Genomic DNA, 26129 nt, shown 5'->3' with positions numbered 1-26129 from the left:
TCTATTGGATGTAACTTTTATAAGGCCTAGGCTTTATGAAAATAAAATAAGGCCTCATCTCAAATCCTCATTTGAAAAGCACTTTGGCCATTGGAAGTCTCTATGATGGGTTAAAATTACATTCCAACACTAATTATGAATTATGAAACTCAAAAAATGGTGTAGATTTTGCATATCTGTGAACACTTATTTTTAGGTAGGGTGAGATGGATAGTCTGGATAATTTGTTATAATGTACACTAGTTTTGAGGCATGAACTCCTAATTTTTTTCACAACCATAGTAGTCAAGACTGAGATAATTTGAAGGCTTGTCGATGCCAAATTTGCAATATTCATGAGTGTTGAGTTGAGACTTTACTTATTTTGATAGGGCCGCAGCCCTATCAAACCATTTTCTTCTTCTATTTTGTGTTCAAGTCTCACTTTATAATTTTAGACTCTTTTTTGGTTTTTAAAAATAGATTCACCCCATTTTGGACATTGATGTCCAACCAGGCTTTATTTTGGTTTTTAAGCGAAAGGTTCACCTTTGGATGTCCGAACGATTCATTTTTTAGACTTCTTTTTTTTAATAACTAAGCCGATTCTTTTTTTTTTTTATTTTTTTATTTTTATTTTTTTTTAAGGTTTGGGCATTGGATGTTTAAACCAAGGGAACTTTGAAAACAATAATACAAAAAGTGAAACTTAGGCATAAGAAGGAAACTATACCGGGCTTTCCAAAATATTAACATAATATTGGGATTTCTATATAAAGACTTATTATGAGATTCTACATAAACAATTATTATGAGATTTCTATGTAAAGAATATGATGGGAATGAAATGAAATCATGCTACAGTAAACCAAACCACATGCGATTTGAACGGACCACTCAAAAGTAAGACGGTCATTTCATCTTAAGGTGGAAAAAGCTGGGCTGCTTCCTATTTTGGAGTAAGGCCATTTCCCTTCGTCCGCTGTTGCTAGCGCTAGGTTCAAATATGTCGAACCATGTTTTAGACCAATCAAAAGTACAAAAGAAAAAGTGTATATAGAGCCAAGACTCTAAACAATCAAATTAAATACCACCTCAAAAATTTCACTAGAAAAAGGTTGTTTTGAGGCTCAAATATCTTCAAATTGGTCATCTTGACATCAAGATGCATGGATATGAGAAAAAAATAGATTTCAAGTTTTAGAAATATCACATCTTGTAACGCATTTTTGGACCATCAATTTTCAACATTTTCAAGTTTTTATAGATCTACTCGATCTACATCATTTTTTAAGCTTTAAATTTCATATTTAAAAGTGAAAATATATTTTAAGACTACCACAAAGAGTTTCAATATTAAAACCAGATTTCTTGTCACTTTTTAAAGGTGGGCTTTACTATGATTATTTAGAGCGTACAAACCGCACCAAAAGTAAAAGGTAAAATAACCCATGCACCCAACTTCGCAATACTTGCAAACTTGCCCGAAGTTGGGAGCAGCATTTTAAGTAAAAGCCACCGGCAAACAATGCCATCTTTAAGCATAGAGGGAGACGATGCAAGTAGGATACTCTAACGTCTATTCATTTTATGTTAGAGAGGTGCTAGCTGCTTTTAATTATCAGCATAGCATTTCTCCATAACATGAGGCCACATTAGCTCGACTTCATAGCAGAACGGTGGGTTGGTGTTGCTTTATGAATTGGAACGCAAGAAGAGGTGATGCTCATCGACTCCGAAATTCTTTCGAGACTTTATTGCCAAGAAAAATGCAACATCCTTCATTGATACGCCAGACACAGAGAGGGAGGGGTGGATTAAAACTTGACAGAGGAATAGGGGTGATGTTTGTGGAGGTGTTGCAAATTAAAACTTTATAATGGCAGCACCACTTGAAGGCTTCGAAGCAAAGACATAAAGCCCTAGGTCGTTGTTGCTGATCACACCCTTCTGGATCCTTGACTGATAGAAAGCTTCCTGATTAAAGAAGAAAAACAAAATAGTGAAATCTCCAAAAATCTGTGTGCACGCATGTGTACGTGTATGTGCTTGTGTAAATACGCAAATTCATGAATATCCAAATAATCTAAATACGTAAAACACAAATGCACACATACAGAGAGCACAAACACATACAAAGCACGACCTTATTCACATCCAAGTTTGATCACATCTCACGTATGTATATCTTCCCAGATCCACAGTTCACATTTGAAGTTAGGCTCATTGGAAATGTATGGCAAAATCATGTTCGTTTTTTTGGTGAGTCAATGGGAAGAGGGTCCCTACCCTTGATAGGAATTGAACCTAGAACATAGCGTTGCAAATTGTCAAGCGCTAGCCAATTAAGCCCAGGCTCTTTTCCTAAGAACATGTTGATGTCGGTAGTAGGAAAACATAAGAAGCAGCAAAAAAAATTCCATTTTCAAACACAATAATCATCATATTGATCTCAATTATACTCAAATAGGGCCTGAATTTCAATAAACTACAGATATTACCCTTACGGGGAGAGAACTAAGAAATGTCCATTTAAAACAGTGAGCAGCTTACCAAGTTTTAAGTCCCACACTGGTAAAACAAAATGGGACCTCATGTTAAACAACAAAACATTTTCAACTTGGTAATGCAATAAATGAGGAGAGTAATCAAAACTTGCCTTTAGATTAAGGATGAACGAAGGGACTATGCTTTCCTTCACCAATGCAACCGCACAACCACCCCACCCTGCTCCTGTAAGTCTTGCTCCAAGTGCACCGTGCTCACGGCATACTTTAACCAGCTCCTCCAATTCAGGACAGCTGATATAATAAGAAAAATAACAGTTCTCCGGTTACCAAATATATCTAATTATCGATATCTAATCAGTCTATACAAATTCGCGTGCACGCAAGCATACACACACGTCTGGAAAGCTCTCTCTCTCTCTCTCGACACACACACATTACGTACACAACAGATCAGACACCACATGTATAAATTCATGTGTATAGCTCCTTACACATGTAGGATTGTTTATAGGATAGATATAAGAATAGCACATGTACCTGCACTCGTAGAGAACACTGCAGCTGTGATGACTTTCGTTCATGAGGTCTCCAAGTCTTTGTAGCTTCTTCTCATCGCTGTCAAAATAAGGGAAAGCATTAATAGAAAGAAAAATAAAAGCCATCACTTATTACTGGCAATTTTCAGATTTGGGGATATGTATCCAGTTATCAACTTTCAGATTTGAGGTCCTGTTAGCTATGCTTTCAGGCTATCACTATAGCATCAGGCACTTAGCTTGCTAAAGTTTTATGGATCTTGAAGTGAAGGACTAAATAGAGATTTTTCATATGAAAGTCACCTGAGCTCTGATGATACAGCTTCCTTGAACAGGTGCACACGTTTTGCTTCAGAGTAGACATGCAAGGCCCTCTGGACATAAATACAAAAGAAACACAGGAATCAAATAACATAATTTGCTGAAGTAAATAAATACCATTTTAAGCTTCCATTCCTCTGATTCACCCTGCTTCTTTTCAAAACACTAGTTAATTTCTTTTTCCTTATCTTTCGGCAGGGAAGCTGCATAACCACAAGGTTGCAATAACAAGTTCCTTTCCTATGAGTTCGGGGATCGAACAAGTATCTCATTTGACCACCAAAGCTAACTCAACTATTTGATGCATTGTGAAAGAGTTTTGTTCAATTCTTTGAAATAAGAAAAGACCAAATAAGCAATAACTACACCATTTACCTAAAGAAAACTAGAATGATGTTGTATTGAAGATGATTAACTTTTGAGGGCCAAAGTAGATATGTATATTGCAAACTTAGTGGAAAAAAAAGAAGATATTGAAATATTGAAAGCTCGTTAGATATTCATAGGCTCTCTTGAAAGTAAAATTCAGCCTCACCAAGGGACCCATTGGCTGTGACAGTGACTGCATTTGTAGGCTCATCAAATAAATGAGTTGGGATCCAGCCTCAAAGCCGGAAGGTGGAGCTTCTTGGGCCACCAACATCTTATCTTTAGCTAAGAATATACCCAGAAAATTTGGATATCAGATAGAAGTGTGCCGAAGAGTTCCTGATAGCGTGTTAGGACTTAAAGACCATATTTCGCACTGTATTTTACCTATTAGGTTTCCCAAAACTTGTAAGGTAAAATAGCTGCAGAAAAGGAAAAAAAAAAAAAACTTCCTCGCAGGTGTTTCTAAACATGATGCTGCCTTAGAAAAGTCATATTTTGATGTATCAAGAAGGTGACACTTTCAACATATTTATTGTGCTTGTTTCCTTGATTCCTGGCATGAGACCTTATGGACCTTACACTTTTTGTCAATGGTGTTTTAGGGACCTGTCCAGAGGATGAGGGATCGATATTAAACACTCTTGAGATGTTTTAGAAAACAGCAAAAAGCAGATCTTATTGACTATGATACAAAACGTCGGGTAATATTCAAAAAGGGTTTTATGAGTGCCAATCTGTGTGATCTTTTTAAGTAGGAACAAAATATTCATCACATCGTAGCTCAATACAATTTTAAGTAATCATTAAAGGGAGGTATATACTATTTACTTATGTCTTACTCTGTTCTAGGTCTATTGCAGGCGTGGACAAAAGCAAGAAGGAACTGAAAGAGAATAACATGGTGGCCTCCTCTACATTGTCATTTGCAGTATATGGAAAGGCCATAACTAAATGATATTTAGAGAAAGATACTTGCCTCTTCGAATTTTTCTGGAGAGAGCTGGGATGGGTGATCCAGCATGGCCCCTCCAAAATTAGCCAAGGATGGGATCTAAGGGAGGGGTCCAAATTGTAAAGGACTGGTGACAATTTTGATAACTATACAGAGAGCGGATTAGGTGTGGGGTGCAATCAATGATAAGGATGGCATAATGTCAAAAGCTTGGGGGCCCTCTAGTGGGAGTACATTAGACAATGCATAAGGCAAATGCAGCACTGATGGGACAAGGACAGTGTCAATTCAGAAGCAGTTTTACTGAGCCTGAGCTCATTGGTAGACATATTAAATGTTACTTAACAGATAAAGCGGAAAGGCCTGCACCATGTAGATTCAGGAAGAGTGCTCACCAAGATCAGAGACTTGGAGTCCGATATTTGTATAATTAGTCTGCATCCAATGCGTAGGGAATCAAATGTATTTACAGAATTAGCGATTACCTTAATTTAATGGCAACCTTCCGAGATGTTCGTATTTCAGTTGTACTTTAATTTTGATGAATTACTAATATTTAATATAATTCTCAGTTCCATAGCAATGGCATTTATATCCACGCATTAAAAAGGAATTGCCAAAAAATACATGGAACTCATGTTACTTAAAGTGGTGCCTCTCATATTGATCGGGAAATGCTGCTTGACTCCGAAACCTATGTAGATCTCATGTACAAATCATCTAAACAAACTCAGACACAATGTCAATGTCGTTCCAATTCTACATTTCCATGCCATATCTAACAGTCTGGAATGGTATGAGAGATTCTGCAATCAGGATTGCAAGTATAGAAAAAGATCCAGGATAAATGCATGAAATGAAAATTTGAGTAAAACCCTCTCATTATTCATGATAGGAATGAGGCTCCTCATAATTATGGACAAGATTCCTAGACCTATGAAATATATATTCTGACCATTTAAGAACTCAGAAATGATGATCTGGCTGCAATCAGGGTGCAAGCAACATACTAATATTTCACTTGATTCAAAGAATGTAATCAGCAAAAGGCTACTCCTTCGCTAGTAGAATCTATACATGTTATCAAGTAACACATAGGAAAACGTATATTGAATATTATCTGGACCAATTACTGTGAACAAGCTGATAATGTTCACATCATGGGTCTGATGGAAGAGTCTCTCTAGAAGGCGTTGTTTATGCTGAAGAAATTCATTTCTCACCAGAAATGAATCATAGCAACATGCTAAATCCAGTAATTATTTCAGCCACATAATGCTGCACCACCATAAGTGAGCTTCATTATTTGACAACCATCATGCAAAATTTTGACAAAGTTTTATTTTGGTTGCCTACCTAACACAAACCAGGGCCTGGGACAGGTTAAGGGAAACTTTAAAGTCCTCACCCTTAATCATTTGATAACCAAGAAGGGAAATATCTAATCAGGAAGATGGGGTGTTCTGTTATTAATTCTTCCATTTTTTAATTAGAAAAAATTAATTGTAAGTGGAAGATGCAAAAAAGTTATAAGAGTAATAATACAGAGCAAGAATGGGTACAGTGAATGTTTGTGATACCAATTGACTGTATAAAAAGCAAGGAATGACCTGAAATAACTTAAAATGTTTTGCAGCTTTAAGTACATCCAAGGAAGTAGCTGAGTTCCCAAAGATATCAGGCAACGCTTCCTCGGTAATTTTTTCAATATCTTCAGGAGTGTAAGGATCCTCACTTAAAAATTCCTGCACAATAGAACAAAAACAAAGATCAACCATGGGGCAGTCAGTAAGTTATGCCTGTTAATTGATCGAGTGAAAAATCCAAAACAGTTCAACAAAATTCCTTTCCTCTTCACAGATTGCATGAGGAACAAATTATTATTGCAGACGATCATGGGAGCAAAGAGAAATTTAATTTGTGCATATTGAGGTGTCTGCTTACAACATGAATGCTGTTAAATGAACCATATTTTTGTAGAAAAAATTCTGCATCCTTTAAGGGGCTATGTGGAAGGATCTCATGACCCCAAATAAATTTTCAAGGCATGAAGTATTTCATTTGGTTAGGTTACACTTGAAGCCTTTGAATTGAATTTTCTTGTATGACACAGCTGAATTCACCAGAACTGAGCTACTGTGCAAGGCTTCAAATCCTCCCAAAATTGATTGTTTTGAGACAAATCACGAATCAATTGGGATGTGGTCCAAATAGTAAGACGTCATGGTTTGTGTGAAGGTGGCTCATTTTTTAACCCTTGAAGTTTGTGCCAAAAGTAAACCAAGCTGACCTACCCCTTTACTTTGAGGTAAATACAGAATATTCCCTCAATGAAGATATTCCGGACTGATGCTGATCTTTATGCAGATGACCTCTTTTAATGGAAGCTCAATTTAACCTTTTGTAGTGAACAACAACAAAGAGATTATTTTACATTCTCTCGAACCAAGGGACAGATATTCCATAGACCTACCACATTCAACAAAGTATATCGTACATCTCTATAATGTACAAACAATCATCCAAAGACAAATTGATAAAATGTATAAATTAGACCAGCACGCTAAATGCCACCATCCTCATTTCAGATAATTTTGATTGAAGGTGAACAAGCAAAATCCTTTTCCTAACATGTTACCATACATTAGCACCAAAGACAATGCTAGGATGGGGATAAAAACCAATAACTAGAAGTACAAACAAGAACACCAATGCATACCTTAACAGCAAGGATAGGATTGGAAGAGCCATGACTACCAGCAAAAGATACACACAACCCTTCAACATCAGAGAGAGTTTTGACGTTCGAGATGGCCTTATTCGGCTCCATTCCAAGTTTGATCCCCAGAACAATCTGCTTCAATGAAGTTCCATTTCATATAGCCGGCAACCAAAAACAAGAACAAGAACATTATGATCTAAGTCAATGATAGAAACAATTTCCAAAGGATTTAAGGAGATATGCGCCTAAAACCTACAAGACACATATTCTTCTTCAGAAACCAGAAAGGTTGACATTTGACTCTTTATCATGTGAAATCAATAAGAAAAAAAAGTCATGAGAAAATATTTATCTATGAATTCAACAGAAAGAAAGTAAAGATGCCATATATTAAAACTTGCCACCAAGAATTCTTTCTTGCAAAGAAAATTAACATTTCCAAAATTAACAACATTAAATTATCCAAAAGCTTTGATGAAACACTTCCAAGCAAAATTGTCTAGACCAAAAAGTGCTCAGTATTGGTTGTCAGATCACCTTCAACACAAAAGGATGCATTAAGAAGTTAGACTTTAGAACAAGCTTCTTTTTTAATAGTTATAAAGGCTAGATTAGACCAGCTGATCTCACTGGTTGGACTGTAAAATAGACTGGTCACATTGGCGTCATTTACAACTTTAAAGCCGTTTGATTTTTGGTAAGCCTCTGATTGCTTCATAATGCAATCGCATAACTTGCATAAAATGGAAGTCCTTGATTATTAACCTTTGGTTTACCATTTGCATATTGATAGATAATCTTAAATTAGTCATCCCTTTACCATTTACACATTGATACTCCTAAATGAATCAAACTCATTTATTTTGGTAGGTTAAGTCAAGACCCTAGCTAAATAAGCCTGGCCCGCCAATCCCTTAATTAATCAACTCTGTAAATAACAATTTTCACTCTTCTCAGTGACTCCTAAGACATTGAACATTCTTAAGAAGATACATAATTCTTTTCTCATTTCTGTGAAATCAATAACAACCCACAGGCACATGGCCATATCTCAACTCCCATACCATTACAAAAGGATGACAGATCTTGTTTTAACTAATTTTAAAGCTATGCAACAATCTAGCAACCCAAAACAAATTCTCCCATGGCATCCAATAGAGTGGTTTTAAGGTGGTTCATCTTCTTTAGTGAAGCAAAGAAGTCAATATTTGAAGTGATTTGCACACTAACCGAACAAATTAGGTCCACTTAACATCAACAAATTGTTGGATACTGATTTGATAGTAGAATAAGAAAAATAAGAGTTTACATTCTCCAGATGAAAGATAAAACAAGAAACAGAAGGAAGCCTGAAACATATTTTTGATATTCATGGAGATTAGATGCCTCAATCTGAATAAATTATTTTCACTTCTGCTGAAATAAAATGTTTGACCTACAGAGGAGCTCAGATTCTCAGAATGGAGGACAATATATGGTCAAACTCAAGGAAGGGATAAGAGCTACGTAGAGGACTTTATCTTGATTAGAGGATGAATAAAGCATGCCCCGTTGCCCATAAAAATCACAGGACACAACGCAGAAACTTCGAGATATCTGTCGTTTCTTGCCTGTGAGGAAGAAGAAAACAACAACTTACAGCTGCAAGGCGACATTCTACAACTCGATTGTTGTAATTGGTTGCTGCAGTCACTGCTTTCTGAGATTCTGCCAAGGAGTGTGCAATCACAAATGTCCCACCAGAAGGCAATTGGACATCAGTTGCACGAATTGGATTAAAATCAATAAGCTCAGCAAATCCAGGCTTAGCCATGACAGAGATTGCCTGCCAGAAACATTATGTCTGATAAGCTTCATTTACTTCCTGAACAACATATAAAGGCATTTAAATAAAGAGAAAAAAATCATCATAACTAACCACTAATCAGACCCCATAAAAAGTCTATACACATTTTCTGATGTAAGCTACTTGAAAATAAAATATATCATTTGAGATATAAGCAATCCTGAAATTACAGTTCCGAAAATACCATGAGGTACAACGGAACCAACAGGAATATAAAGTGTTTTTTTCTTTTTTAATTTTAAAACATTTGTTTTATGTATTGAAGCAGGCATAAGTTAACCCCATTTTAAATCCACAAGAAAGAAACTAGCCAATCAAAGAGAGAATTTATAATGAACAAATACATCAGCTTATCCATTGGTCCTGACAGCATATCTTCATTAATATTCCAGGAACTGAAATGGAGCCTAGAAAAAACAATTTGAACTTTTGACTTCACAAATTAAGAAATTAGCTAGTCAATATCAAGAAAAAATTCGCAATAGAAAGCAGGTCAGACGCAACCAAAAAAATACCTTTCTTTTGATATTTTAAGATAAACATGAAAGATAATTTATATTTACTTTTTTAGTTAACAGCAAAGGATGGAGGTTCATCAATTGAAACATGTATAATATTTTTGTTTTTTATGTATTTATATGCATATGTACTTATTGTGTATGGCATGCATATCTATATGCATAATTGCATGTACGTGTGAGTGTATCTATATATGTGTCTGCTTATATGTATTTGCATGTACATGTAACTTTGACATATCCCACTAGCTGTGTGGTTTTACAATACTGGATACATGTGGTAGTATTTCAAGACTGCAGAACGTATCCATATACAAGTTATTAACAACACAAAGAATTATGCAAATCAGTTAGTTGCAACTCAAATAAACCATGTTAACCTTGGGACATTTGCAGAAACACTGTCTTTCATGTTTCTCAATTGTCATTGAAATGGATAACATTTGTAAGATGGTAAGCCACACAATTAGGCATATTAATAAATTCAAGACGAAAAAGATATTAAGAGCAATGGAAGCTTTACCTGGTCCATTCCTCCAGACTGAGTTCCAATATGACGCTCGCAGTCACATGTAAGTTGAGCCACTTCTTTCTGGAGTCAAAAAGGGGGGAGATTTCCAAATTATAAAATACAGGACAAAGCATTTGAAGGATGACCAGGGAGCAATAAAAATTAGATTTTCCAAATATCATGCCCTAATCGACCATCATATCCAATATAAACAAAGAATGGTATATAATAGCAGTCTCTCCATACCAAACAGGGACATTGTATAGCTTAAAAAAGCAAAAAAATTAAGTTGACTATTGGATCAATGAAAATCCAAGGCACAAATAATAAGAGAGGGAAATTTATCATAAAGCACCTAGTAATTAACTATTTATCATATCACCCCTTTCTTTTGATTTAATTCAAAAAGACTTCAAAAGACCTTAATGATAAGTTACAATAGTTGAAATTTTAATAGCGTTTTGTTAAACGGCTAAAATGTCAAATAGTCGATACTTCAGGCATATTTTGATATATTCCCAATAAGAAATGGCTTCAGCATCTTCAACAATCATAGACAGACCTCCTAATAACAATGATTTCCAAAAAATGTAATATGCATATGGAAAAATATGACAGACAGAGATATAGAGAAATTTAGTCACTTTCGAGTAATCAACGAACGAAACTTTGAATCATGTCAAATGCATTTCAAGATCAACATTTGACATGATTCCTGAGCCCTTCAGGAAGATTTTACGGGTTTCAAAAGATTTTCTAGGAAGATATTGCTGACTTTCCTTTTCTGAAAGACAGTTTCATGGAAAAAATCAAAGAAAATGAAAGTCCAGTCAAGACGACTGAAAAACAGAATTCTTTGGCTATTTATTTGTAAAAATAGAATTTATCATTACTGAAGTGGTTGTAGCACTTTATTTTTTGTTAATGAATCCACATCCAGGTTGAAATACTATAATACCTGTTAAAAAAAGAAAAAGGCGTAAGCTTTGTGGAAAACATGAATATAACGAGGGTCCCACCTTTAGGAAATTCACATCAAAGACGGTCATTATAGCGATTGTTGCTGAGCAGACAAATGCTGCTGAGCTTGATAATCCAGACCCTACATCAAAAATATTACTCCCAATTTAGTTAGAGTAGAACGCAAAACCGAACTCAACTGAAAAAGTTATATAACAAAGAATACAACCTGTTGGAACAATACCATCAACAAGGACATCAAGGCCAACTGGCACACCTACGTCAATTCCTTTTGATTTGGCAAATTCATAGTACCCTTTGTACCTGGAAAATAAACTTGCATCATCAGCCCATGCCAAAAATATTTTCTTTTCTTTGGGTGGATTAAAACATACACCTTCCACTTTTTTTTTCTTGATAAGTGGAATCCATACCATTTAAGTGAATACAATGTAAAATTTTATCTTGAACGTGCCAAACAGAAAGAGGAACCACTTGGGTTGGATTTCACAATCACTTTAGCATCTTGGTATCATTCATTTAGGGGAAATTTATCAAAATACCTATGAGAGATGAACTATTTAACATTTTACCCAATTGTCACTATTCCAACTCATGAACATTTGTCTTTTGATGGGTGTTTTGATATTTAATGAAAAGATATGGGTAGAATATTAAATAATTCAGCTCTCATGGGTATTTGGACAAATTTCCCTTCATTTAAAGGGTAATCGCAATAAGAATCAATCATAAGACTAATGGCCAGGTTAATCAATTCATGGCAATATTGAAGGGCTTGGTTGAAGCAAAAGATATGTTAAAATAAGAGGACACAGTCAAAAGGCTTTTGTGCAACCTTTCCATGACAATGCAAGTAAATTGCTTGTTTTAAGGGAGTGACAACACGGGAGCTATCCTATATTGAAGGGATGCAAATTGCTTTTTTGTCTCCACAAGGAAAACATCAAAAGGGTTGTTATGGACCTGACAATGGCACCAATTAAGGTCTTGGTCCCATAATGTGAAACTCCAGCAACACACTTTAATGGGTGTTTATGTACAAAGATATCTTTTATCCGCCCAAGCATGTGAGCAAAATTTGGTTTTGATTAATACTTCCATTCAAGAAGTAATGCTAATAGGAAGTTCAGAAGCAAGAATAAACAAAAGCAACCTAGATCACAAGGAAAATAGTGTTCTCACCCACAGATAAAATAGTGCCCCCATTTATGGTCCTTCAAATCAATATTCTGCACAAACCAAGTATCCATATCAACATATGCATCTTTACACAAGTTAAAACTTCCATCATTAGCTATCTACCGAAACCGGAGATATCACATGTGAGGGAGGCAAAATGAAACAATAATATCCAAAACAATACACCTTGCAGAAGGTCTCATATTGATGCACATCAGTGATTTCTCAAATAAGAGCTTGTAAGGAGATTTTACAAGGTTAAACCGCATACATTACGAGAAGGATGACCATTGGGCCAAAAGGCCTAACCAAATAATTTTGGTATTTGAAAACCTCTCGATGAATGAAGCAGAAAGAATGAAGCAGAAAAAAAATGTTAAGCTGGGCTAGAACAAAAACTGCAAACTTGAATTTTTTTATTTTAAACAATATATGTGCAAAGTCCTAATTATCATATATCCTAGAGGTTACTTTATATTGCACTATCCAGTTACTGAATCTTCTGTCGAAGATCTACCTGATCGGGATCAGCAGGATAAGTACATGTGGTATATTTGTCATTGACATTTGAAATGGTGAGAACCTTTGCTGCTTCTTCAGATTCATGCTTGCGGATTGCGATAATTGTGTCTTGTCGTATGGCCATCGGGAGCACCGAATAGCCCTCATAATCAATATGCTCTCCAATCAAGTTGACTCGACCTACAAGCATGACCGGTCTACATTTTATTGAAAATAAATTGGAATAACTAAAAGTTTCAAAATTGTATCAAATGTGGTATCTGTCAATGAAGTTACCAATCCATGAATATCCAGCTTTAGAAGTGGAATAGCATTGGTATAAGATTCACCATATTAATACAGTAGCCACATACAATCCAAATTTGATTGATTCAAACACTCCAACGAAATAATGTCATTTTAATCCAATGCTCCCATGAATGACTTAAGATAGAAATTTCTCTGCTTTAAATCCCAAACCAAGTTTGAATAAAGATACTAAACTGCCAGGATAATTCAGTTCCAGTAATTGATTAAAACAGAAACAGACTAATAAATGCCAAACGATGCAACAGAATTCTTTTAGACAAATCAATCAAACTGTAAAAGACTGCCTATTATGTGAAAGATCCTGAAGCTGACTTAACTCCTTAATCGTCAAATACAAATGGATATAAAACAGCAAGCAAATAAACAATTAGGAGATACTATGGCAGGTTGGATTTTTCTCATCCAACTCCCGTTTGAGCAAGGGAAACACCCATTTGAATGCCTTGTACAATAGTCTTCATCCACAACCTTGCAGATCAGAGAAACCAACCCACATAATGACGAAATCAATGGAAAACTGAACAGTCGTCATTTAAAAAATAAAGTGGAAAAATGAACAGTCATCACTTAAAAAGCAAGGTAACAGCATAATACTTCAAGAACCAGATACTAGAATTAGATTCTTCACAAATAAACCAGTCCAAAGAAATGGATTAGCAATCATTGCCTAGCCAACCAATAAAAACATAGTTGTGCATAACAATTGAACTATCAAACACTGGCTCTGGTGCAATCAACAAATAAAACGATCTAAAATAAATCAGTGACCGATTCGTTTGACACAAAAATAATACTCAGGTACACTTCCTGAAAATGAAAGTATTACACTTCAACGAGCTAATTACCAAAACACAATTATACAGAAATTATAAAAGAAAATAGCCAAAGCCATGGAGCATTAATGAGAAACTACTCTGAGATTTCAATAGATAAATTTAAAAAAGATAACTATAGTCGGTCCAATCACTAAAAGATCAGAACTTTCCTCACAGATCACCAAACTCAATACATTAATCTTCTATAACCTGATCCAATGACAAATTAACAGCAAATATTCAACAACTTTTGATTCCAAATCCTAAATGATCCACTAAAATCATATTGAAAATCTCTCACCGAACCAGATCATAATCTAACGAAAGAACAAAGGCCAGAGGCCACTATTCTTTTTTTTCCTTGATCGGCAAAACCAGCGGGTACATTTGAATAAAATCATACAAGCAAAATACCTGGAGCTCTTGCATAGACGTCAGGTTCATGCCCATAAATCTGAACAAACTTCGCCTTTAACCTATCAAATCTGACCTTAGCCTCGTCAAGAACAGATCCTTCGCCATAGACAGGTTCCAGAGAAGAATAAATGGGGACCGGGAGGTCTTCATGCGCCATTGCATAAGCCGAGTCAGACCTTCAGGTGAGCGAACGAGAATTGTCACAGTAGAGAGAGAGAGAGAGAGGATTTATAGTACAGCGAGAATAGCAGGTGAATTATTTGGCATTAGACGGTCGTTTTAGAAGCGCTGCCATTACAGAGACATGAGCTAAATTTAGCGGTCCTTCAAGTAATAGTTACAGGTGGCATGGAGCTCGTGGGAGAAAGGAGGGATCTGGACCGTTGGTCCAGGTGTGATGGACGATCTGGAAATCTCGTAACGGTGACTGGCTCGTGTACCGCGCTAATACGGCTGGCGTAATCTGCAGAGTTTCCTAAACTAAAGGAAAAGCTTATACAAAGCCGAGGCTCTAAACCATCAAATTAGAGCCTACCTCAAAAATTTTATTAGAAGAGTTTTTTTTTTCATGCTCAAATATCCTCAAATTGATTATCTCTCCATCACAATTCATAAGTACGAGAAAAAAATAGATTTTAAGTTTTAAAAATAGTGTATATTGTAACGCACTTTTAGACCGTCAATTTTCAAAATTTTCAAAATTTTCAAGTTTTCATAGATCTATCGATCTACACTATTTATAGAGCTTTAAAATTTATAAATAATGAAAATATATTTTAAGGCTGTCACAATGATTTTCAATATTGAAACCAAATTTCTCGACACTATTTGAAGGTACGCTCTAATTTGATTGTGGCTCTGTTAGGATATGGATATCTCGAGTTCAAGGTCTCGTACTATTTACCTCTATATTCAAGAATAATACCATATTTATCTCATGTAATGATGTGATTATCTTCTATATATAGATATATTTATTCATATAAACATTCATCCAAAATAGTAAAGATGTAGCCTGTTGGGCTTTAGATCAGTAAGGTTTCGACTTGAACCACGTAAATATTGTAAATGTTATGTTCTCTCTTATTCGCTCTCCATTAATGCTGTGTTTTATCTTCTTCTCTCTCTATTAATCTTGTGTTATCTTTTCTTCTATCTGCATTCTCTTCCCATTATCCATTCAATGTTTATATATGTATGCTCCCACAAATTATAATATAGTATGAGAGCAAGGTTCACGATTTGATATTTCATCTCTCAAGCATCAAGTCTTTATTATCAGTTTCTCGTAACGGTGAAGCCCTCATTTCCAATTTGTCGTATTGGTGATGCCTTCATATGTCTATGCATGTATGCTCTCACAAATTCTAACAAACTCTATACAAACTGCACTATTTTTTTAATGTGAAATTTCGAGCCGTTAAAATGGAGAAAGTTTGGGAGCTTTTGGGCGTTGACGTATTTTGGCCTATTTTACAATGATGCAATCTACAAATGCTTCGCTCTCTCTCTCTATCCTTCCTATTTACAAATGAGGAAGTTTGGGAACCTTCTCTCCCTTACTTCATTGCTACTAAGAAAGTGCAATATAATCCACTAAGGGCGTCTTATACTATTGAAGTAAGGTGTACTTCAAAATTATGTTGAAAATGTACCGTAAAGCCCGGTAATGATATGAAAATCTATTGTTTTTCTCAATTATGAAATTTGAATTACCAAAATTGTGCAAACTAATTTATAAACACTTGAAAATATTAAAAATGGAGTGTCCGGATAATATGTCAGAAGATGAACTATTTTTAGGATAAGAAATCTTTTTTTTTTCATGCCTATGAATCTTGAGGTCGAGATAACCCATTTGAGGGATTTTCAACTTAAAAAAAAGCTTCCTTTTTAGGTGCACTTTAAAAAGGATCCTTTGTTTCCATACTTTTATAGATACTGTGAAAGAGTATCATAATCCAAATGGCAAAAGAAGTTTACAATCAATTGTCCTTAATTGCTTTTTGGAATTTCAAAGTGTCGCATGTATTTGGTCCTATTAGACCTTACATGATCCTCCCTCTCTCTCTCTCTCTTCAGTGTAGCTCTGTTAGCTCAAATCTTCTTTATGGCTTTTGCGAATCTTTTACACAAAAGGGTCTCCTCTCCCTTTCTTTTCCTACTTGAGTTGTATTTAATCCTTAAATGGTCTCTTAACAATAAAATTACACATAAAAATACAGACTATTTAAATCATCCTACTCGCGTCTCCCTTAGACCTTTTCTTCCTTGCTCCATTAATCTATTCTATGGAAAAAAAAAATGTTTAACACGATTATTGTACTTACATCACTTGTAAATTCACAAGTTATGTAAGTACAATTATAGTATTCCAATTGCTATTCGAGGAACATGACCTAAACATCATTCCATATTTTTTTTAGAAAAAATATACAAAGAGATTATTTATTTTTAGTATAAATCGTCACAAGCACTTTTGTCTGTTATGTCTCATACTTTATATTTGTTACTTTATTATTTTTTTGTTCAAGATGTTAGGAATTTATTTATTACAGACCATTAATTAAGATATTTAAAATTATAGAAAGAAGCCATTTCTTACCCAAAACAATATAATAAGACGATTTATCTTTTATAACAAAATGTCATTGTCGCCCTTAATCACTATATGTAATATTGAGCAGCAAGAAGTTAACTCCTCTACGTTGTGGGGTGCTTTATATCCTCTCTTAAATACCCTTATGACTTTAGAAAATCCTTGCTATTATAACTAAGGTGATTACATGCTCAAATATTGCCGAAGCCAAGCTAAACTCCACCAATATCAAAGCAACCCTGGAAAGTAGAATACGGCATTCCGACTAAATGAAAATGCGGGTCCAATTTCGGCATTTTAAATTTCAATGTTCTGCTGCATTTCGAATTTCATTGTCCTACTACTAATTAATACTAGTGCGGTGAAACTACTATGATATTTGACATTATGGTTCGGAATCACCCAATTCAGATCGAAAAATTTTGACATTATTTCAGATTTCTCAATATATTGGGAATCGGCTGGGTCTCCCTCTTGAAACCGGTCAGATCTCAGACAAAACTGACCAATTTCGCCAGAATTGGCCAAATGTCTTAGGCCATAACCGATTATGGTCTCAACCGGTTTGAAGGATGAAAGTTTAATAAGTGCATTTTTTTGTTTTTTTTTTCTTTGTAACTGTACTTTTGAAAATTTGAAAAAACAAGGTGCACACGCTCAACCAATCATACCCCAACCAAATGGCGTCACCTTCAATGGGGTCCCCTTGGCATCTCTCTATCTCTCTCAATGCAAACAAGCAATTCCACTAAAATTATATATCTCTCTCAACTAACAATTTCTTCTACTAAATTTGTTTCACATAACTTCTTTAAAAAATCAAAACTCTTAAGTTAATATAAAATCAATAAATAAATTGAACTAGAGATATTTATCTTTTTTATCATGTTGCATTTTAAACTGTATTTTAACTATAAAATAAATTTTAATAGACAACAAATACTCAACATTAGACATGATCTCAATATTTACATTTTTTGACACAATAATGAAAAAAACATAATGCATTGCCACTATTTCTTTTAGAAACCTAGAAAACTATATTTTTTATCACTTATACTTTCTTTTTTTTTAATTCTTTTAGGCCAAGATCAGCAGATCCGACCAATTTTTATCCGGATCACACCGATCCGACACGATTTTTGGAGTGGTTGATCCCGGTCCAATCCATTTTTTAAACCTTGATGATACCAATGCTCTTTTTTTTCTCAAGAAGACTAGATTTATCAATTTCTTTCATTAAAAAAAATTATAGAAATAATAATTTTCCAAACTCACAATATTATTATATTTGCACATTTCATTTTTAGCTCATTTAATGCTTTGAGTATAAGGAATGGAGCTTGGGCTCAAGTGTGTTGGGAACCAAGGCTTTCTTGATTATCCCTTAGGTACAGTCAACCCCTCCTTACAACAAATTTAATACCTCAAAACCAACTTGCCAATCACCGGGAAATTCATTCTAAGAAATCCAACACCCAAAAACCGTATATGGTATAGTAAATTTGGAAAAAACAAAAGGAATTCAAGAGAAGTAAAAATAGAAAAACTAAAATCACAACAACATACTACAAATAATAATCCAAACGCCATCAACACACAAAAAACGTGATTCACTCCAAATCAGGCTGCATCCATGGGCAATCGGCCATAAAATAATGCACTATCAATAAATAAATATATGGGTTATGAAGTACCACCGATTTCCCTTTTCAGTACCATAAAAAAGCCATTTATCCCACCTCCATTTTCTAATCCATCTCCACGGATATGCCGTCAATAGAAAGTACCGATGCAACTGTCCAAAATATGACACATTAATAGCTAGGGTTTTACCTTAAAATCCCAATTTCTATCTAACAAGAGCTCTCCCTCATAAACTTTTCACTTTCTTATGTTTTCGCTCTATGCTTTTATATGCTTTATACTTTTTCATTTGGCCAAAAATTTCCCTCACTTTGAGGGAAACACTACATGCCAAATGACATGAGGTTTTGCATAATTATCCCAACAAGAAAGTTAGTAGGCGTCATTTAGCAGCACTATATATCAAGTAACTACTTAAAAACAGTGCTTTGAATACAAATCCCTACCCTTTTCAAAGTCATTTGCCACTATTCAAATAGTTATTAAGGAACATTACTTTATGTCTCTCACACTTTTGAATACAAGGTGGGTTATAAAGCCGCACCTCAAAATCCAATCTAATCGGATAACGTGGTTCCAGCTCTAAAAAATCGATGATTGGCCTAAAATTTCATTCTCCTACTCATTAGGAAATATGATGCTCCAAAATGGTACTGATGGATAAACATTTGAAATTGAATGAAATAAAATGTCTGACGATACAATATTATAAATTATTCTTTAGATCCATGATTGTTGAAGGCAAGACATCTGATTTGATAGTCTACATCAATAAAACTTCAATTTGTAGTGGAATTTCAAAGTATAAGTTTTCTTTTTATTTAAAGCTCATGCCTTAATATAAAAATTTTCCATTCCATTTAATTAACTGAACTTAAAATTATAAAGCATCATTAGAATTTAATAATTATTAATTTAAAAATTAAAATCATTGGGACTCAAAGAGAAGACCTGATTAGACAAAATTTTGACTCAGCATAAAATGCACCGAAGAGCAAACTCCCACTCGTGAGGTAAAAATGAAATAGAAAAGGTGTTCACAATTAACTTTGATTATTAGATGTGAAATTGGGTGGCTGCATTTATTTCATTGACCAAACTCAAAGTTCTAAAGAAAATTTTTTAAACTTTGTGGCATACCCAAGCTATCAAATTTTACATCTGATAATTATAAATAATTGTAACCTCCATGTATCAACGATAAATAGTCTGCAGAAGCATGTTTCACTAGTTCCAATTGAATCTTAGCACACAATTTGATTTTTCAGCAAACCGAATGAATAATGTTTTGAAAGAATAATTTAGGTGGATGTGGGGCCACCTATCAATATGAAGCCGCACAAGGTGGGACCCTCTAGATTCTTTTGATGCATAGCACACGAACCACTATTTTTTATTCTCTCTAATAAAATATACCATACGCCATTTTCTTATCCACAAGGTGAGAGAGAGAATCTAAAAGAAAGAAAGGGCCAAAGGTAACGGTGCAAAATATTAGGCACCGGTCAATTTTTGGCATCGGGCTGAAAATGGGCCTCACGGCCCGGCCTGGTTTAGACCTACTCAGATTTCTTTTTCTTTTCTTTTTTTCTTATCCACAAGGCGCGTGAGAGAATCTAAAGCCTCACATGAGGACAGTGGTGCAAAATTCCAGGCACCATCAATTTTTTGCCTTGGGCTGGTACTGGGGCCTACGTCCTGGCCTGGTTTAGCCCTGATTGGCCTTCGATTTTTTCTTGCCCTTTTGCTTCAGCGGCCCAAGCCCGGCCCTTAGGCCTCGGATGATAATTTCTATCAAAAGTAATTTGTTGTTCAATGCACGTGCTGAGCATATAATGAAAGGATATTAAAGCCAATGAGAAAGCACGTACGCCTCTAAAAGGTACTTTTTAGGGATTTGTTATTTCAAATTGTTATTTGAAAAAAGTTTATATAAGGTTGAAGAATTACAAATGCACCTAAAAAATCTTTCGAAAAAAATGTTTTATGGATTATGAAAATCTTGGTGCGTTTTAGACATGCTTGGTAATTGACTTCAAACTTCCCCGAATCGAGAAATTCTTTCAGGTAGTAAATTTGTACGTGTGCTTCATCTCTCAAAATCTTATTGCCCTTTTAATTTCTAATACAGTATAAAATTAGTTGGATTCATGTGTGTTGCACAAAATATGTTGAAAAAACAAGTGAACATTTAAAAAAAAATTGAATAAAAAATGAAAAATAAGAAAAGATCGAATAAAAATGGAGATCAACCAAACAAAAGTTTTTCAAATCATTCATCGTTGTTTTTTAAAGAAAAAAATCTAAAAAAAAAGACATCCCACCATCCGACCTAATTGTTCTATAAAGTGCACAACTTAGCCATTATTCATTTGCGTTATAAATATAAATAAAATTTACAAGAAAAAGGTTTATAGGTTGTCTTACTGCATAGAAGACATGTTTTCCTTCCCATTCAGCCTTCCATTTTAGATCAATAGGGACTGACCGTTTGATCTAGATCTGACACCTCATAGTATTTTATTTTTTGTTTTTTCTTCAAATTATAAGAATATGCAATTTGGTATTTGCCATCATGTCAATAGAGTGTACCTAAAAAGAATATTAAAAATAATTTTTTTATAAAAACACAAGTTTTGATAAAATATAATGATCAAAATACCCTTTGAAACTTTCAAAGGTATTTGGGTCATTTTATTTTATAGAAAATATACTTTTTATATGTTTTACAGGTGCAACTTTAAGAGAGGAATGGACACCCAAATTTTGGAGCCAAAATAGTTTGTAAAAAAATTAAAAATAAAATAATGTAGTGATGTGATGTGATGTTGTGACTGTGGCCATCTCAGTCATCCATTTAAAATGGATGTTTGGATAGGGGGAAGCGTATAAGTTTTATGCGAGGAAGCATAGAAAGCTTGCTCAATTTACCAACATCTTTTTATCCACAAAAAGATAAACCTATTCAGATATGAGACTTGTGGAAGGATAGAAAGCTTGCCCAATTTATAATCTTGTTATCCACAAAAAGATAAATCTATTCAAATATGAGAGTTGTGAAACGGTGGGAAAATATTGAATTGTCTTGACAAATTAATAATAGAATCTTAAAAATCACCGGTAGAAGTATATGGAAACAAGTCATATAACATACAAAGCATCCTTCTTAGTCTACTTCAATATGCATTACAATAAACGGTGAAAATTGCAAAATTAATGAAATAATTTTCTTTGAATAATTACTTTTTAATTTGTTTGTACATATTCATATAATGCACAGATAAAAATTCTGAAAAAAATTAGTTAAATACATAAAATTTTAAAATAATAAGCAAATAAATAAATATTTAGAAATATCTACATAATATCTTGTTAACCCAAGATAATACTCTCTAAATTAATCCAAAAATAAAGAAAAGGTCGAAACAATTACTTACTTTCAACAAAATAAACGATGTTAAGCTAGATATATGTGAGAAGATATTTAGAAAATATTCAATACCATAGAGACAAATGGTAAAATATGAAAATGTAAAGATAATGGATGATTTCATGTAAATCACAATAAAAAAACTACATGTCTCCATGTATTTAGAGATTTTTCTAATTTCATATGACTCACGGTAATAAAACAATATGTCCCCATATATTTCGAAAACGTTTGGCATTCATACATGTGAAATCCTTCACATTATGTCATAACTATTAAGGAAAATGTATACTATTAAGGAAAATGTATACTATCTATAGGTTTAATATAGAAGGTGTATACTATATACAAGATATATGGCAAGGGTAGGTACAACATCACGCATTTTATAGAGTTGGTGTAATATTGTTGTCTATGACTCCTTTTTATTCTCATCATTTGTTATTTGTCTTTACTTATCATTTGTTATTGTCAACAGATGACAAGTTTGTATATTCATACATTAATGGACACCAGGAGTTCTCTTCAAAGAAACGTGAAATTCTAACATGTATCAAAGCTAGAGATAATCTTCACTCAGTTTTGTTATGTTTATGTATAATCGAGTCTACTATTATGCTATTATTCAATTTTGTTCTTATTTGAGAGCTGCTCCTTCTGTTCTTTTAGCTATCTTGACTACTTTTCTATCTCGGGCAAAAATCTAAATGTTTTTTATACATTGATGAAGTTTGTTGATCTATTATTGCTCGAGCTTGCCCTGTTCTTGCCTTCTGTTTATGAGACTTGTTGATCTGCCGTTGCTTGAGCCTGCATGTCCTTGCCTTCTACTCCTGAAGTTGGCTGAGCAACTTTGATTCTACTGAGCATCTCAATGACAAAGCAATATAGATATGTTGATTTTCATTTCCAAGTTCAGCTTGCTCTATCATTTTGTGCTTTTTGATCAAACAATCTGAACATGTGCATATATTGGTCCATATTTGTTGTACACTTGAAGAATCGACTGCATGTTTTCACAACTTACTGTACAAACTCCGACTCTCTCGGAGGATATTGTGTTTGAAGGGGAGTATTAGGAAAAGTGTTAGTATGGAAGTTGTATATTATAATCTATAACTATGAAAAGGAATTTATATTTTCTAGTAAGTGTGACTATATTATAGATGTCTTTGATTTATTTCTATTCTTATCATATGTTATTTATTTATATAAGACAAGTTTGTATATTCATATATTAATAGACTAAAAAAACTTGATATTAATAACATGAATTTTGTTTTTATGGGCATCTCTTAAGAAAAATAAAAGGCGTCAACAATTAAGCAATGAGGTGTGAGAAGTGATCTAATGCAACTGTTTTATCACAGTACAATGAAATGGTGTTTTGGCACAATATTATCCATTGGTTTAAATTAAATCCAATGGCTGGAATTAATATCTAAATGCTCTCCTTTCAAATTTTGAATTCAAATTGTAAACCCATGAAAACTCCAAATCATCTCGATTCTCACGTTCTCCCTCTTTCCCGCTTTCCTTTATATCAAGCCTCTCACCTTCTTTCTACAACGACAAAGGGCTCTCTCTGCGACTACCAGAGGTGTTCTCTCTGACCACCAAAGGACCTTTTAGCTGAGACTGCGTCTCTCTCTCATTTCTATTTTTGTTTTCTCTTATTACATGTGGGGAGCAGCAAGATGCAAACCCATTTCTGCAAATCGCTCTTCCTGCAAAGATTGAAGAACTTTCAGCACCTGCAAATCAAAACGACTCGAACCCTCATTCCATCTTAATCTCAATTAAAGCGGAAATCTTCTCTCCATCTCAATCCCCATCAAGATTGCAGGAAATGAATTCCCAATTCAAATCAGATTTGGGATTTTTGAATTGTAGATTTTTTTTCGCTTTTAAATTTTAAAAATATGGATTTTTCCAAAGGAAATAAATTTAATTATCGAAAAGTTTAGAATTAGGTCTGTCTCTTTTAAGATTTTTTTTTTTTTTTTGCTTCTTGGGTTTTTAGTTTCTTTTATTAGATACTTTTTTCAATTGCTCTCTCTCTCTCTCACACACACACACATTTTATTCTACTTGTATAATACCTTTCTTTTATTCCACTTGCACAAAACGTTTTCTTTCCCTCTCTCTCTTCTTACTCTTTCATATGTATCTAAGGGTTTTGTGGGAGTTATGGTGTTTTAAAGCTTTTTATTGTTTTTAATCAATGAGATGTTTCCGTGAGTTAACTTATAAGAGTGTTAATTGCATTATTAAGAAATGTTTGCTTGAAAGTTTGTGATATGTTTGGGAAAATAATTGTGCGTTCTGAAATTGAGAGGTACCCATTAAAGTTCATTAGAAATACATCCAAAGGAGGTTCATACAGGGAGGTATGATGTGTGAGATTGTCGCCCCAATAGGAAATTTGGGTTCAAATAGTGACGTTGTATCACTGGAATCAGAGTTTGTTTTCCTTTTGGGAGGTGAGTTAAACTGCAGTCGTGATCTTGATCTGTAAAATCGCAAACCTTGATTACTTGGCAAAAAATCAGCTAGAGAACCCACGATATCACAATCTCGTGTGTATTTGTTTGTTTTTCATTTCAGTAGGGGATTGTCATAGTTTCTGCTCACTTCTTTTTTGCTTTATATTGAGTTTTTCTTACACTAAAAAGTTTACTCAACATGGAATTTGAAACTAATGGTTTATTGAAACAGGAAAGGGTCCTAAGTTCTTGATGAGATATGGTTTTGGTTGTACTATGTTTTTCTTGATTGTGTACTCAATGATAAAGTTCAGCCCCCATATGAAATCAATGTGCTTTTCAGTTATGCCAATCTCAGAGAAGGTCTTCTGTGGCCAATTAACTTGTCTCCCCAACAACCAATTCATCAACTGGTTTTGCGTTACTTGAGTTGTTCAGTGAAGACTCTCGTGAAATTTAATTTTCATGAAGTCAAGGTCATTGCAACAATGCCTTCAATGATGCTTTTGAAATATTGGTAGAGGAAATAATTTAAGCTGCAGTGTGGCTTCAATGATTTTATGTTCTCAAGTGTAAAATCCAAATGGATGTTGCAGGAAGTTGAACCTATGGCCTGACTTGGAGAATGACTTTAGCAAGAAGTTGGTTTGCTTATTCAACTTTTTTAGCAGAAGCAAGTACAAAGGTTTTGGGCTTGATAAAAATGGGACTTCTCTCTTGAGATTTGGATATTTTTGTTGCAATTAATTATTGGGTTTTTGGGTTCTGATCAAAACCAATCAAAATTTGATGTTGGAAAAAAGCTTTCTATGAATGGTAGTAGTGTTAGAAGTTTTGATCAAAATTTGATGTTGGAAAAGAGCTTTATATGAATGGTAGTAGTGTTAGAATAGTGATGCTGGGATGCGATTTTGTCTAAAACACCATTTTCTGTATATTTGGCCTTTATCCAAGGGGCCTCCAACTATTGTAATTTTGGACTAAATAGTAATACAATCCTCTTTAGTACCCAACAAGGGCCTCCAACTATTGTAATTTTGGACTAAATAGTAATACAATCCTCTTTAGCACCCCAACAATTGAAAATTCAGATTCTTTTTTGGTATACTTTGTCATTGGTTGGTTTCATTGGATGGTTTCTCTATGTTTCAACAGTTTCTTGATATGCTTTTCAAGTGTGGCTTTGATAATGAGCACTTATGGATCTGAACAATTGGGGCCTTGATGATTGGCATGCAACATAAAAAGGGTGAGAAATGCCAATTCTATTCTAATGAATTCAATGAAAATGGAGCACTTCAATCTCTCTCTCTCTCTCTCTCTCTCTCTCTCTTTCTCTCTCTCTCAACATGTTTCTGCTCTCTCTCTCTCTCTCTCAACATGTTTCTGCAAAATTGTTTAAAGACCATCCATCCAACCTACTGTTTTTTTTTTCTTTTTTCTCCCCCCATCCAGCCGACACTTAGTGAGCAGCAAC

The 26129-nt window shown here is 34.3% G+C and overlaps 1 protein-coding gene and 1 long non-coding RNA gene across 2 annotated transcripts; one reads left to right on the top strand and one right to left on the bottom strand.

The window, feature by feature from the left end:
• Positions 1 to 1710: 1710 nt before the first annotated feature.
• On the bottom strand, positions 1711 to 14692 carry GALK (Mevalonate/galactokinase family protein). Its single transcript, XM_088858582.1, has 13 exons — positions 14488 to 14692; positions 12945 to 13129; positions 12431 to 12477; positions 11457 to 11551; positions 11287 to 11369; positions 10280 to 10348; positions 9032 to 9217; positions 7390 to 7524; positions 6281 to 6415; positions 3329 to 3399; positions 3027 to 3104; positions 2635 to 2780; positions 1711 to 1952 (listed from the first exon to the last, which is right to left on the bottom strand). The coding sequence occupies exons 1-13, from the start codon at positions 14645 to 14647 to the stop codon at positions 1846 to 1848; spliced, it is 1497 nt and encodes a 498-aa protein (XP_088714708.1). The 5' UTR covers positions 14648 to 14692; the 3' UTR covers positions 1711 to 1845.
• Positions 14693 to 23389: 8697 nt separating this feature from the next.
• On the top strand, positions 23390 to 25738 carry LOC148783353 (uncharacterized). The gene is made up of 2 exons (XR_016049618.1): positions 23390 to 24649; positions 24996 to 25738. It is a non-coding gene; the product is annotated as an uncharacterized LOC148783353 (long non-coding RNA).
• Positions 25739 to 26129: the final 391 nt, after the last annotated feature.

The sequence above is a fragment of the Amborella trichopoda genome, chromosome 2, assembly GCF_054954075.1.
Source record: "Amborella trichopoda isolate Santa Cruz 75 chromosome 2, AtrichopodaSantaCruz75HAP2 v2.0, whole genome shotgun sequence".
NCBI classification, from domain to species: domain Eukaryota; kingdom Viridiplantae; phylum Streptophyta; class Magnoliopsida; order Amborellales; family Amborellaceae; genus Amborella; species Amborella trichopoda.
The sequence above is the reverse complement of the archived record's forward strand: the minus strand, read 5'-3'. Positions and strand labels throughout refer to the sequence as shown.

Excerpts from the sequence above, each read along its gene's own strand:
- GALK (XM_088858582.1), bottom strand. The coding sequence starts at position 14,647 with ATGGCGCATGAAGACCTCCCGGTCCCCATTTATTCTTCTCTGGAACCT. Across the intron at positions 12,478-12,944 it reads ATCCTGCTGATCCCGATCAG|AATATTGATTTGAAGGACCA; the intron begins GTAGATCTTCGA and ends TGGTTTGTGCAG. Across the intron at positions 6,416-7,389 it reads ATCCTATCCTTGCTGTTAAG|GAATTTTTAAGTGAGGATCC; the intron begins GTATGCATTGGT and ends TCTATTGTGCAG.